The sequence below is a fragment of the Notamacropus eugenii genome, chromosome 5 (genome assembly GCF_028372415.1).
Source record: "Notamacropus eugenii isolate mMacEug1 chromosome 5, mMacEug1.pri_v2, whole genome shotgun sequence".
Classification (NCBI taxonomy): domain Eukaryota; kingdom Metazoa; phylum Chordata; class Mammalia; order Diprotodontia; family Macropodidae; genus Notamacropus; species Notamacropus eugenii.
Window position 1 is genome coordinate 337,772,799 of NC_092876.1, and position 15,644 is coordinate 337,788,442.

Below are 15,644 nucleotides of genomic sequence, written 5' to 3' on the forward strand. Positions count from 1 at the left end.
AGAAAGGAACAAAAATTAGGAAGGGGCAAAAGGAAACTTTTAGAGTAGGTGTTCTTAACTTGAGGTCTGTGAGCTTGGATTTTTAAAAAAAAAATGGATACATATATTTTAATATATTTAATATCATTGATTTCCTTTATAATCCTGTGTATTTTGTTTTATACATTTAAGAATATTATTTTGAGGAGATCCATAGGTTTCACCACTCTGTTAAAGAGATCCTTGACACAAAATAAGTGAAGAAACCTTTAGAGAAATTAGATAAAATAATATGACCTTCTATAAGTAAATTGCCTTCTCTGTGTTTCAGTTTCCTGATCTCTAAAATGAGGTGGTTGGGTGGCAAGTCAGGTAAATTTCAGTTCAGTTTCAGTTTAACGAGTGTACAAGACAGCCCCTTCTCCCTGGAGCATGTATTCAATGAAAGATTCAATGGGGGATATAGATAAATTATTACAAGGCATTTTGAGAGGGGAGAGAAAGAGAAAGAGAAGGAAAGGTAGAGATGTGGGGGGTAGGAAAACCACATATATTCTAACAGACACTTAGAATAGTCTCTGGATGAGTGTTTGAACTAGAATGATAGATGTACAAATGGAGAGGAAATAGGTATGAGACTGGAGGTAGGATCCTCATGTCTTGAGGTGAGTAGATGGATGGTAATGCTCTTAAAAGAAATATAAAGGGTTAGAGGAGAAGATAATGGATTACGGTTTTAATATATTGATTTTGAGATAGTGTCCATCTAGTTCAAGGTAGAGGTTAAGTTTGGATATATAGATTTGAGAGTCATCTCAATATAGGTGATACTCAAGCCCACAGGATCAAATGAGGTCACCAAGAAAGAATTTTTTAAAAAATTTGTTTATTTTTAGATTTTGACATTCATGTCCACAAAATTTTGAGTTCCAGTTTTTCTCCCCAAAATACCTTGCATTCTGATTACCCCTTCCCTCAATATACCTTCCCTTCTGTCATACCCTACCCTTCCCTTATGCCCATCTTCTCTTTTCTTGTAGGGCAAGATAAATTTCTGTACCCCATTACCTGTATTTCTTATTTCCCAGTTATATGCAATAATAATTCTCAACATTCGTTGCTAATACTTTGAATTCCAACTTCTCTCCCTCCCCTTGCTCCCCAGTCCCACTAAGAAGGCAAGCAATTCAATGCAGGCTATATATGTGTCATTTTGCAAAAGACTTCCATAATAGTCATGTTGTGTAAGACTAACTATATTGTCCTCCATTCTACCCTGTTCCTTTTTTTTTATTCTCTCATTTGACCTTGTCCCTTCCCAAAAGTGTTTACGTCTACTTACTCCCTTCTCCCATTTGCCCTTCTTTCTATTATCCCCTCACCCCACTTGTCCCCTCCTCCCCTACTTTCCTGTAGTGTGAGAAAGATTTTCATACCAAATTTAGTGAGCATGTTATTCTCTCCTGAAGAGAGTAAGCTTCACTTTTCCCCTCTCACCTCCTCCCTTTTCTCCTCCATTGAACAAGATTTTTCTTATCTCTTTTATGAGTGATAGTCTGCCCCATTCCATTTCTCCCTTTCTCCTCCCAGTATTTTCCTCTCTCACTCCTTAATTTAATTTAATTTTTTTGTGGATATCATCTCTTCTGATTCAACTCAGCCTGTACTGTGTGTGTGTGTGTGTGTGTGTGTGTGTGTGTGTGTGTGTGTGTGTGTATACACAATCCCTCCACCTACCCAAATACTGAGTAAAGTCTGAAGAGTTCCAAATATTATTTTTCCATGTAGGAATGTAAACAGTTCAACTTTAGAAAGTCATTTATGATTTCTCTTTCCTGTTTACCTTTTCATGCTTCTCTTGATTCTTTTGTTTGAAAGTCAAATTTTCTTTTCAGCTCTGGTCTTTTCATCAAGAATGCTTGAAAGTCCTCTATATCATTGAGTGACCATTTATTCCCTTGAAGTGTTATACTCAGTTTTGCTGGGTAGGTGATTCTTGGTTGTAATCCCAGTTCCTTTGACTTCTGGAATATCCTATTCCAAGCCCTTCGATCCCTTAATATAGAAGCTGCCACATCCTGTGTTATCCTGATTATATTTCCACAATACTCGAATTGTTTCTTTCTAGATGCTTGCAATATTTTCTCCTGGAAACTCTGGAGTTTGGCCACAATGTTCCTAGGAGTTTCTCTTTTTGGGTCTCTTTCAGGAGGTGATTGGTGGATTCTTTCAATATTTATTTTGCCCTCTGATTCTAGAATATCAGGGCAGTTTTCCTTGATAATTTCATGAAAGATAATGTCTAGGCTCTATTTTTGATCATGGCTTTCAGCTAGTCCCATAATTTTTAAATTGTTTCTCCTGGATCTATTTTCCAGGTCAGTTGTTTTTCCAGTGAGATGTTTCACATTATCTTCTATTTTTTCAGTCTTTTGGTTTTGTTTTCTAACTTCTTGGTTTATCTCATAGTCATTAGCTTCCCTGAACTCTACTCTTTTTTTTAAAGGACTGTTTTCTTCAATGAGCTTTTGAACCTCCTTTTCCATTTGGCTAATTCTGCTTTTTAAAGCCTCCTTCTCCTCATTGGCTTTTTGGACCTCTTTTTCCAATTGAGTTAGCTTATTTTTAAAGGTGTTATTTTCCTTAGCATTTTTTCAGTTCTCCTTTAGTAAGCTGCTGACTTGCTTTTCAAGCTCTTCTATGGCCTGAGCCCATTTCATATTCATTTTGGAGGTACTGGAGGCAGAAGCCTTGACTTCCTCTGACAGTATGCTTTTTTCTTCCTCATCTGAAAGGATGGAGACATCTGTTCACCAAGAAAGTAACCTTCTATGGTCTTATTTTTTTTTTCCTTTTTGGGGCATTTTCCCAGCCAGTTACTTGACTTCTGAATCCTTTGTCAAGAGGAGGGTCCTAGTGCTCCTCTTCTCCTCAGTACAGTGTTCAAGGCTGAGATTCAAATCAGCTGCTCAACTCCCCCAGAAGCTTTAAGCTGAGCTGCCTGGACAATGGGCCCAGGCTGCTTCTGTGACCACTGTAGTGGCCTGCTACCTGCTGCTGCTGCAGCCTGTGTTGACACCTTTGGCCAGTGCTGGGATCCCATTCCCCTCTCCCCCAGCTGGGAAAGCCCTCCCACACTGACCTTTGGAGCTTTCTTTATCACTTGTGGGTTGAGGGATCTGGGACCCTCCCTGCTGGGAATTCTGCCCTGGAGGTCTGTTCAGGTTCTGTTCTTCCCAGTGCCACGTGGCTAGGGATGAATTCAGCTCTGCTCAGCGTCCTGTGACATACACCTTTCCTGTTGGCTTTCCAGGTTACCTTTGGCTGGAAACCTCTTCCAGTCTGTTGTTCTGTGGCTTCTGCTGCTCTAGAGTTTGTTGAGAGTCATTTTTTATAGTTATTTTGTGGGCTGTGAGGTAAGTGCTAGAATATATGTGTCTTTCTACTCTGCCATCTTGGCGCCGCCCCCCCAAGAAAGAATTTTAGAGAGATAAGTGACAGCCAAGAGCAGAGCTTTGAAGGTTGAGCTGAGGGAAGAGAATGATGAACCAAAGACAGAAAAAGTAAGTGAGCTAATAAGTACAAGAACCTGGACTTAGCAGTGTCATGAGCCAAGGGAGCAAAAAGTTTGCAGAAGGAGATGATTTTCTCAAAATTGAAAGCTGAGAAAAGTCTATTGGATTTCTCAATTAGGAGATCACTGACAACCTTTGAAAAAAGTATTTAATGGTGTATTCAGAAGCCAAAACAGCCCATCCTAAACATTTACCAGGCTAATTCTCTCCTGTTTATTAGAAATAAGGAAATTTCAGCTAATGAGCCAATGTTGAGGGGAAGATGAATCAGTGATTCTATGTTGATCTTAGGTTAAGTATTTTGTGCAAGAATCAGTTTAGGTAACCTTTAAGATCTCTTCCACCTTGTTAAAATTCTAGGACTGTGTAATACTCATAGCCCATTGGAGAAGATAAAGTCTAAACTCCTTACTTAAGTATTCAAAGCTCTCCACAATCTGAGTTCAACCTGCCTTCCAAAATTCATTTCCTACTGTCTTTACTCACATTCCATGAATCATCCCAATAATTTACTACCCCATGAATATACCTTGTCCATTTCTTCCTCTTCCCCTTTTCAAAGACCATTCAGCTTACTTGTAATATTCTGCATATCTTTGCCATCCCAAGTCTTACCCATTCTTCCAGGCCCAACTGAGGTTGCCACTTATCTTAATCACCAAATCCAGTCCTCATTTTCTCAGTCCTCCTTTTTTTTTGACCTCTCTGCAGGCTTTGACATTGTTGATCATTCTCTGTTTGAGAACTCTCTTCTCTCTAAGTTTTTGGGACACTGCTGTACACTTGTTCTACTACCTATTTCACTGTTCCTTCACAGTCTCCTTTGCTGTATCTTCATCCAGATCATGCCCCCTAATCATACATGTCTCACGGGGCTGTCTTAGGCCTTCTTCTCTTCTCTCTCTATACTACTTGACTTGGTGATTGTATCAGCTCCCATGAATCCAGTTATCATCTTCTTGCTGATGATTCTTACATCTGCTTGTCCAGCCCTAACTACTATGCTGACATAAGCATCTCCAGTTGATTATTAGACATTTTGAACTGGATGTCTGATAGACCAACACTTCTTAAAATGTAGCTTTCGACCCCATATGGGATTGATAAAAATTTGCCAACAGTAAAAGATTTCTGAATGCACAACAACTAAAACTTAATTAAAAATCAAATGTGTAATGAATCTGAGGTGTCTGGCAACTTCACTGTAACCTCAGTTCTGATCATAAAGCACACACGCTTTGCGTTGCAAATACCCTATAGAAACAGGAAGAGGGTAGCAAATGGAAAATGATTAAGCAGCCCTGCAGTAGACATCTTAAACTCAATATATCCAAAACCGAATCCACCTAAACCCATCCTACTACCAAACTGTTGAGGATATGACCATCCTCCCAGTCCCCCAGTCTCATGTCCTAGATACCATTGGACTCCTGATTCTCCGCACTCCCCACCCCCTCCCCCCAACCCCTTATTACCAAAGCCTACAATTTTTTCCTTTGCAACATTTCTTAAATACATACACTTCTCTCCTTTGTTCCACTATCCTGGTGCAGGTTCTCATCTTCTCATACTTGGACTACTACAGTGGCCTGCTATTTGATCTGTATGCCACAATTCCCTCCTCACTAGCTATCTTCCACTCAGCAGCTAAAGTTCAGTTCCATGTCATCCTCCTAAATAAACTGCAGTGACTGTGACCTACAGGATCAAATATAAAATCGATTTTGACATTCAAAACCCTTTGAATATTCCCCCCCATACATGAACACACTTGGCTTCCTTTAGGTCCCATCTAAAATTACACTTTCTATAGCAAGCCTTCCCCAATCCTTCTTAATTCTAGTACCTTCTTCTATTGATTATTTCCTGTTTATCCCACATATAGCTTGTTTGTACATATTTATTTGCTTGTTGTCTCCCCCATTAGATTTTTGACTCCTCAGGAGCAAAGATTGCCTTTTGCCTTTCTTTGTATCTCCAGCACTTAGAACAGTACCCAGTGCGTATAGTGGGTGCTTAGTTAATGTTTATTGACTGACTGACTCTGTGAAGTTTTTTCTGACCGTGTATCAACCCATAGTGATTTCTCTCATTCCACTTCTTTAACATTTGCCAGTCATTTACTGCCTTTATTATTAAAAAGGGAGTATAATTAATTTCATTGTTAGGAGTTTTAGATTTGGAGTAAGTAAAGGCTGGCTTGACCTCAGATTCACCCTCTGACACTTAATAATTACGTGACCATGAGCAGGTCACTGCTTCCTCAGGGGACTGTAATGAGGATCAAGTGGAATTATAACATAGAGCAAACCTGACAGTGCTGTATAAATGTCAACTATTGCTACCATCTATGCTTTTGTGTATTTTCTAATCTCTCCTACCAGATTTTGAGCTTTTTTTAAGTCAAGGACTGAGTTTTAGACATTTTCTTTCCCATGACAAAGACTTGACAGTGCTATGATGAGAACAGTTTGTTTAACAAATAATGTGTTTATTGAATAAAAGTTAGAGAATTAAGTTCTGTGACATGAGGTGTTGATTGGAGTAAACTGCTATTGTCATACCCTGCTTTTTACTTAGATTATGCACTTAAAAGTAAAAATTAATCTCTGTAACAATCTTATAGCAGATAAATCCTTATGAAACAAAAGTTCATTTTCTAACCAGGTATTTTCAGTTTATTATAAGAAATATTAGTTAAATTCAAGAAAGGTACTAGTTTGAGGCATTAGAAGAAAAATATATTATAGATATGTCTTAGTGAAATATAATCTGGAATTTAAGCTTTTTCTGCAAAGCTCATTTTAGTCAGTGGATTAAAAACCTGGCTTTTCACTTTTATATTGAGAAACAAAACTGAAAAAAAGGAATATTAGAAACATTTTAAGAAATTCATATTTTAAAAAATCTTAATTAAAAATTATAGTTATTGACGGGTCAAATTAGTTTATTCATGACTTCAGTATTTTCAAAAAGAAATTTGTTATACTAACCATCACTGGTGTGTTTTATGAAGAATATTATGTACATGCACATTCATAATCAGTAAGTCAAGGAAACTTAAATGTGGTATACTTCCAATTTTGTCTTTCCATCTGTAGTTGGAAAAGATGTATGCCAATCTAATTTCTTATAAAACAGAGCATTCCTTCATTTATTAAAAGTTCTTAACTTTTTTTGTGTCATGGACCACTTTGGCCATCTAGTGAAGTCTGTAAAACCTCTCTCAGAATAACGTTTTTAAGTGTATGAACCAAAATGAACAGGATTGCAAAGGAAAGCAATTCCTTGGAAATGAGAATCAAAATATTTTTTAAAACAAATTCATTAGCCCCTGATTTATATGAAGTTTATAGAAAAGACTTTTTTTAATTTAAAAAAAGAAAAGATTATCTTCCTAAGTTACTGAATTTAAAGATTGATATGGAGAGTCCATTATGTGACCATGTTTTGTTTTAAACTTTCTTGTCATGATTTATTAGGTGAAAAACCATTTCGCTGTGATGAATGTGGTATGAGATTCATACAGAAATACCACATGGAAAGGCATAAGAGAACACATAGTGGAGAAAAACCATACCAGTGTGAATACTGTTTACAGGTAAGATGGTAGTTTGAAACTATTTTCTCTCCTCAATGATTAAGCTAATAAATTTTAAAATGTAATCAATCATTCATGAAAACAATTTGAATGGCAATTATAATCGGGTCTGCAATAGAAAAGTAAAATGTTTAGGAGTAAGTTGCTTATATTCTTATACTTATCTAAGCTATTATATTTATTGAAACTTTTTCTTTTTTTTTTTTCCTTTCAAAAAAAAATCATCACCACCTACCCAACTCAACAGTATTTTTCCCGGACAGACCGTGTATTAAAACATAAACGTATGTGCCATGAAAACCGTGATAAGAAACCAAACAGGAATGCCGCTAAAGGTGGCCTTTTGACATCTGAGGATGATTCTGGCTTTTCTACACCTCCAAAAGACAGCTCACTGCCAAAAAAGAAAAGGCAGAAAACAGAGAAAAAATCTTCTGGGATGGACAAGGACAGTATGATGGACAAGTGTGACCAGAAAAAAGATAAGAATGATTATTTGCCTCTTTATTCCTCAAGCACTAAAGTAAAAGATGAATATATGGTGGCAGAATATGCTGTTGAGATGCCCCATTCTTCAGTTGGAGGGTCACATTTAGATGATGCTGCTTCAGGAGAAATACACCCACCTAAGTTGGTTCTCAAAAAAGTTAACAGTAAAAGAAGTCTAAAACAGCCACTAGAGCAAAGTCAAACAATTTCACCTTTATCCACATATGAAGACAGCAAAGTTTCAAAGTACGCCTTTGACCTTGTGGATAAACAAGCCTTACTAGACTCAGAAGGCAATCCTGACATTGACCAGGTTGATACCTTACAAGAGGGGCCCAGCAAACCTGTCCATAGCAGCACTAATTATGATGATGCAATGCAGTTCTTGAAGAAAAAGAGATACCTGCAAGCAAGTAGTAACAACAGTAGAGAGTATGCACTGAATGTGGGTACCATAGCCTCTCAGCCGTCTGTAACGCAGGCAGCTGTGGCAAGTGTCATTGATGAAAGCACCACAGCGTCCATATTGGATTCACAGGCACTCAATGTGGAGATTAAGAGTAATCATGACAAAAATGTTATTCCAGATGAGGTACTGCAGACTTTGTTAGACCATTATTCCCACAAGGCTAATGGACAGCATGAGATATCATTCAATGTGGCCGACACCGAGGTGACGTCTAGCATATCGATTAATTCTTCAGAAGTACCTGAGGTCACCCAGCCAGAGAGCGTTGGAACAAGCTCCCAAGCATCCTCATCAGATAAAGCCAGTATGTTGCAGGAATATTCAAAATTTCTGCAGCAGGCTTTGGACAGAACTAGCCAAAACGATGCCTATTTGAACAACCCGAGCCTTAACTTTGTGACTGATAACCAGACCCTTGCAAGTCAGCCAGCATTTTCTTCCATAGACAAGCAAGTCTACGCAGCCATGCCCATCAATAGCTTTCGTTCAGGAATGAATTCTCCACTAAGAACAACTCCAGACAAGTCTCACTTTGGACTAATAGTTGGTGATTCCCAGCATTCATTTCCCTTTTCAGGTGATGAGGCAAACCATGCTTCTGCTACATCAACACAGGACTTTTTGGATCAAGTGACTTCTCAGAAGAAGGCTGAGGCACAGCCTGTCCACCAAGCTTACCAAATGAGCTCCTTTGAACAGCCCTTCCGACCTCAATACCATGGAACAAGAGCTGGAATGGCTTCCCAATTTAGCACTGCCAATGGACAAGTGAACCTACGGGGACCAGGGACAAGTGCTGAATTCCCAGAATTTCCTTTGGTGAATGTAAATGATAATAGAGCTGGGATGACATCTTCACCTGATGCCACAACTGGCCAGACTTTTGGCTAATTAAAAAAATGTAAATAATATTGGCACTTTAGAACAGATTAATCAAGAGTGGGTTTGCTCTGTAAAAGATGGAGTGCTGTACAGACTTAAGAGCAATGTGTTGTAACAAAAGTAAGCTGATATGAATAGCAAGATAATCCAATAACTGAATTTTTTTCTTTTTGGTTAGTCATCATTCATTGAACTGCCTTACATGTTGCCACCTTTATAGAAGCAATGTATTACTTATTTTAGACCAGAAACTTGCTATTCTACCTACACCAAGTTTAAAAAAAGAAAACAAAACAGCAGCAACAAAAAAATAAGACTTTCGCACAATTGTTTCCTGATATCATTGTACATTCTTGGGAAATGAGTAATTGTGTGAAATTTACGCATACTGTTTATGAGTTTTTCAGCATAGACATTGCACTTCAGCAGGGAATCTTAATATACTTTGCAGACAGAGTGAACTTAAAAGTTTAAATGTCAAGAGATTATGGCTTAAAATTAATGTATTCATAGGAAAAAAGAAATCTTCCATCTTTTGAAAAAAAAAAAGAACAATATGCCATATACCCTTGATTTTCATTTTGCATTATATTGAGCTGTGTTTTCTGAGGGGGAAATAGTAATAAAAATCTGATAGTCTAAGACTCCACTATTTAAAAGCCTAATTACTTAAAAATATGCATACCTTCAACACATTTACCAAAATACACAACTGCTGAAGCATTTACTTCCAGACTGAAGTATGCATATTGGTGTCAGTTTCTTTGTACAGTTGTACCTAGATATTTTTTATGATTTTTTTTTCATGTGCAGGTATCAAGGTTTTGAGGTTTTAGTCAAAGTATTCTGTAGATTACATTCCCAAGAACATAATGCTTTCACAGACTGTATATTCCAAGTTTTGAAGCTTAATTGTATTTTACTTTACATATACACTTTCACTTAACATAGAGCACTTAGAATCTATTTGATATTTTTGATTTCTCAAAGTAAAAATTTTAGATTTTTAGGTTTGATATGGTTGTGTCTTAATCATCTCATAAATGACAGTTTTAATTTTTGGCAATAAAAGGAAATTGGGATGTCTTCGTATTTGTAAAAACTGGTTTAATTTTTCCCTTTCTAGATTCTTGGTAGATCAGATAATTAAACAGTATACAGAGAAACTAAAGAACTGGGCATTTTAATTGCATATTTTACCTTCAGCAACTTCTTGATGAACACTGTTCATTATAGTTTTACAAACCAAAAGTGTTTACTAATCCTAGTAATTACAATTTCATTTTCAGCCTAGTTGAGTATCGGAAGCATTTTGTTGCATTTCAAAACATAAATAAACTACAGACTTTATCCTCACACCATGAATCTTTTTTTTTTCTCCTGAAAAGGCATGATTTGAGTAACATGTTGGGTAGTTTTTAATTTTTTGCATCGTATAACTTCAGTGATTATTTAATTCTGGTGTCCTCTTCCAAACTTTTTTCCTCCAACTTTTTGGTTTGCTTGCTAAAATTCTCCATCTTTCTCGAACTGATGTACACACCAATATAAATACCAGTAGTAACCTTGGAAGCTGACACTTCTTTATTAACATGGCTTTCCCAACCTAAGCTTTAGTGGCCCTACAAATTTGTGTACCTTGACATATTGCTTCCTGTGAAAATGATTTACTTTTTTTTTTGGTTAGCCCTTAGCTATTCTCTTGTGGAAAGGGAGCAAGCAATATTCGCGTTTATTACATTTCATATTTGTGTTAAACATATTGATGTTTTAAAATAAGGACCATCAATTCAAAGGATTCTGCCAACTGTTTTTAATGTGATTTCCTCCACACTTTATTCATTACTCTGTAACTTTTAAATTTTCTAAATTTCCATTTGGCAGTTTTTTTCCCTGCCAAATTTTGGAAAGAACTAGGTTAGAAGCAGAGATTCAATCCTGCCATTACTGGCTCAGCCATTCATCATCTTAAACTGGGTGTGTTAAGTGTCACGTGCTTGCAGGAAGGCTTCTTTTAGATGAGATCTGAACAACTTGGGATTATGTCCATTCTAGATGGACATTAAATATTCCACAGCACTTTTTAATAAGGATTTGTAGGCTTGGTCAAAATTTTTTTCATCTGGGCTGAAAATTTTTGTTCAGTTGAATCCCTGGTTTAATCCTAAGGTACAGCATTAGTTTGGGGTGGGGGTTATTTTTTTCAACATCACGGCTTTTACCAGAATACTTCTATGAATATGATTCAACAACTACTGAGCAATTATAGTAAGCTTAGAGGAGGCCTTTGATAGATAAGTATATTATGCAAGTAAAACTTAAGTTGTTGCATTCCTGTTTTAAAATAGCCATAGTTCTTTAAATCCAGATACAGGCTTTCCCTAAGAGGTTATACTATAAGTTGTTGACTAACTCTTTAAGTATTTAGTCTTTTACTGTCTTAGTTTAAATATGTAGCCCAAGTCAAAAGTTACCTTATATTGTCACCATAATTATATCTGTTCTTTGGGTTTTGTCCCCTTTTGTTCACAAAGTTATTGGCAAATATCAGTGCATAGGTAGAATAGAAGCTTCGTGTCCTACTCTGGGCTAGAATGTCAGGGGTTTGGGATTGTCTTTTGAAGCTCCTGTTTCTTTTCAGCCTTCCCTGTAGACAAATTGTGGATACAAACATGGTCCTATATGTTTATGCTTTTGTTTGATTAGCCCTGAGATATACTTTTGCACTTCTGCTATATCTAGCACTATACCTTTGAGGATGAGAATCAGGTCAGCATTCACCTTAGACAAAGCAGTAACTGTTAAATAGCTTTTAGTGGTTTAATTTTGCCTAAAATTCTCCACAACGCACTGACATTCAGTTTGGTTTTGGAATATTTGAGTGACTGTTATGAATCTTCGGGTATCCATATGCAAAATGTCTACTGGGTATATTAATACATTACTGCTAAAAGTAATACTCTTTTGCCAAGGATTCTCAGGAGGCAGCAAGATCCTAACTATTTGACAGGCAGAAAGCATCTTGTCCTAGGGATACTTTCATTTTCACTAGAATAGAGGAGAAAACTTTTGAAATGTTAGATTGACCTAATAAAACTCCTTTAATATTCTTCATTTGGGTTTTTAAAGGGCTGTTCACTAGAAGCCGGGCAACTTTAACAGTTCATGTTACTATAGTTCACATTTCTTAAGCATTTAGCTAGAATTCGCCCTTTCACAGAGCATTTCCTGAGGAAGCACCATTACAGTCAATGGAAAATGTTTTTGAAATTTTCAATTTAATTTAAACTTTTTCAGTTTCAAATTGTTTTATTTCAGGGAAAGAATTTTCCTGTTACTTTTGCTATACACTGCAAATAAAAAACCTTATGTTAACCCTTTTTCACTTAACTTTTGGTAGGAAACAAACTGAAGCAGACAAACATTTCTTAGTTGTGTTTGTTGCTTTCTGTAATCCAATGAATGGAAAGGTAAAACCCTATAAACGTTATTTTATTTTTTTATGCAATACCATGCTGTAAATATGGTTTATCAATTAAGGATGTACCTATGATTGAATCTTTAATTCTGCACAGTTAGAGTTTATATATAAATGTGTCTTGACAATCAAGGACTTTTATGTGAGTCTTCCTTTATGATGTTTATTAATGTTATGCATTCCATTTGTTTAAAGTGAGTACCAATGTGCTAATTTGTATTGTCTGAAAGTATGTAATGTTTTTACAGCTTGTTTTTAAAAATCTGTAAATATGTACAAACAAATCACAGTACTGCTTAATGTTAGAAGGCATATGATGTTGTACTGTATGTAAGCAATAATCCATAGCAGTGCTAACTTTATAAGTAGCATCAGAATAGTTCTAAAAACTGTTTTTGGAGTTCATAATTATTCTTATTTCAGTTAATGATGACTAATCTTTAATCAGTTTTTAATAAATAAATTCCATTGCCCTCCTGTTGGAGCATAACATTGTTTACACAGCATAATTTCAGTCGCAGAGGAGACAGGCTTAAATCTGACTTCATCTGTACTCACTTTCAGTAAGCATTGAATGGCCTTACCACTCTTCTGCAAGATGGAGGAAGATCGCAAAACTTAGTAGCCATCACAGTGAAGGAAGGGGTATATCTTTCTGCTTCTGTACTGCTTCCTACCTATTCTTGTGATTTGCTTTGGGAAGTGTTTTTTGTTTGTTTATTTTTGTTTTTCATTTTAGATTCAAGTCCATAGGTTCTGAGGTGACTTAAGCCCCATTATAAAAAGAGTAGGTCTCTTGATGTTTCATAAATGGTTACAAAATATAAAATTTGTACATTGATTTTTAGATACTTATTTTTCAAGTTTGAGTTCTCAGCTGATGAGATGAACTTATTCAACTTAAATACAAAAAAGACAAACCTATCATAGCTTGAATTGAGTAGATACTATACTGTACAGAGCAGCATACTATTTGAACACAGATGTCACTGCTTTAGAAATAAAACCACCAGTTTATAAATGTATATGACCTACATTTTATAGGAGAAATGTTTTTAAATGCTAGTCATTTATATAATATGTGCTTTGAAGGATTTGCTAGTCCACTTCTGTCACTTTTAGTACACTGGTATCTTTTATATGTAATGTATGCTTTTTATTATTGTGGCAGAGCATTTCAGTAGAAAGAATTTTGCAACAATATGGGGGAACTTTTTCATTGTTGGATTTGAATTATACTGGATTTTATCTGTGTAGTCTTACTTGTCTTTATTTTAATGCTGTCTGGAAGGGAACTTGGTATCCAAATAAAGCAGGTAACCTCATTTTATTTCAAGGGCATACTGTGTAGTGCTGAATTTAATCTGGAAACCTGATGATTTTGAAAAGGAAGAAATTAGTTTATAAAAATTGTACAGAATAAATTGTGTGTGATGGAAACCCTTGGTAAATAGATAGTAAAATACAGTGAATTTTCTGATATATAGTGTTATTTTCCTGAGATCCATATGCCTTCTTTGTATTTCAGCTAATAAAAGAAGCCCTATCAGTTTTCAACTGGTGGGTAATAGGTTATTTCAGTGGATATACAGTATTACTTTACCTATGCCATTTTCTTACCCTTTCATTATCATTGTAAAATTTGATTTCCCATTGGTAATTAAGAATGTACATAATATAGATGATTTTGTATAAAACTGAATGAATTGGGTTTAAGTTTATGACCGAAATGATAGAGTGGGCTCATAATTGCTTGAAACTTCATGAAATTTTTGAGAGTTCTAGAGGAATGAAGGTAGAGTAGTGTGTATGCTGGGAGTGTGATGGCAAGTTGCCCCACAACCTGCCAGGAATTCAACAAAAGATTTAATGCAAACATATTTTAGGTTTCAAATATAAAGCAAGCCTTTTCTTTCAATACTGCCTAGGAGCATTGAATTCATAATCCACTCAGGTGAAAATTGCTTTGCAATGAAATTTATCAAATTGAAACATATTTGAAAAATAAGAATGTGTGATGTTTTATTGGGGACAAACAAAATATTTCTATAGTTAGTAGACTTGGAAAACTGCAATTTGATGACAGATCTATTTTTAAAGATCATGTTTTCCCCTCCAAACGGAATCGTTTTTGAACCGTTTGGAGGTACGGTTTCTGTTCCAATTCATTTGACTTGTTATTGTAAAAATGAAGATCTTGCTTGACCAACATTATGCCATGAACAAATGAATTGTTGAGCCTTTACTATACAGTGAGCTTGCTTCATGCATAGTCATGGAACACGGACATGTATTCTTTGAACTGATTTATTCATTAAGTGGCTTAATGGGTTTCACAGCTTCTGGCATTATTGTTTTCATATGGTTAACTTAGCCATTTGGGTTTTATAATACCATTTTCTGTATTGTGATACTAAGGGAAGTTGTGTTTTGCTTTATTTTTAATTGAATTATTAGTCTGATAATTTATATTTGCAAATTATGCATTTTAAATGTGGACACTGGCTGTTTGAAAAATAAAAAAAATACAGAATACAGTTTTATGAATAATTTCCTAGCAGTATTTTTCATGATGTAACCAATTAAGAGCATCCTAAAACACAAATTTTATGATAAATATGCAAAAATTATGGCTAATTAGTTTAACGAAACAAGATAACTATATAGAATACTATCATTTTTTTTCACTGAATCAAGACTTAGCAAGATTCTTGACAATAGCTTCATATTGAATGTTACTAAATGGTGAAATTTCACCAAACTAGAGACAACACTGCAGTGTAAAAAAATTTTGGATAGTTTAATATATATATATGTATATATATATACACACACACACATACACAAGCTTAATAATATTACATACTGCATTATTGATTGCCATTGCTAGGATATGTCGTTTTTTATCTAATAGTGAGGATAGATTTATACTCATCTAACTCACTTCTCTGTCTTTTCATCAGATGTTCTTGCACATTGATTGCTTAGCTGGAACTAGACTAAGTGAACTGACCCATACAGGCATCAAACCTATTCCTTTATCCTCCTTACTGTTGTGCTTTAGGCAGTTGCACAGAAGAATACAATAGATCAATTGTGTTTATTCCCCAGAATCCAGTTTGTTCTTGAGATGACAGAAAATGTAGATAAGAATTTTCTCCTGAAAAGAAT

General features: G+C 35.6%; 1 protein-coding gene across 3 annotated transcripts in view; it reads left to right on the plus strand.

The window, feature by feature from the left end:
- ZNF148 (zinc finger protein 148) overlaps positions 1 to 15,020 on the plus strand; it is a 139,690-nt gene extending 124,670 nt beyond the window's left edge. For all 3 annotated transcript variants that reach the window (XM_072613744.1, XM_072613745.1, XM_072613743.1), the window contains 2 exons: positions 7,037 to 7,155; positions 7,403 to 15,020. In XM_072613744.1, the coding sequence (XP_072469845.1) occupies positions 7,037 to 7,155; positions 7,403 to 9,004 (1,721 nt within the window). In that variant the 3' untranslated portion in view covers positions 9,005 to 15,020. The remainder of the gene's footprint in view (positions 1 to 7,036; positions 7,156 to 7,402) is intronic.
- Positions 15,021 to 15,644: the final 624 nt, after the last annotated feature.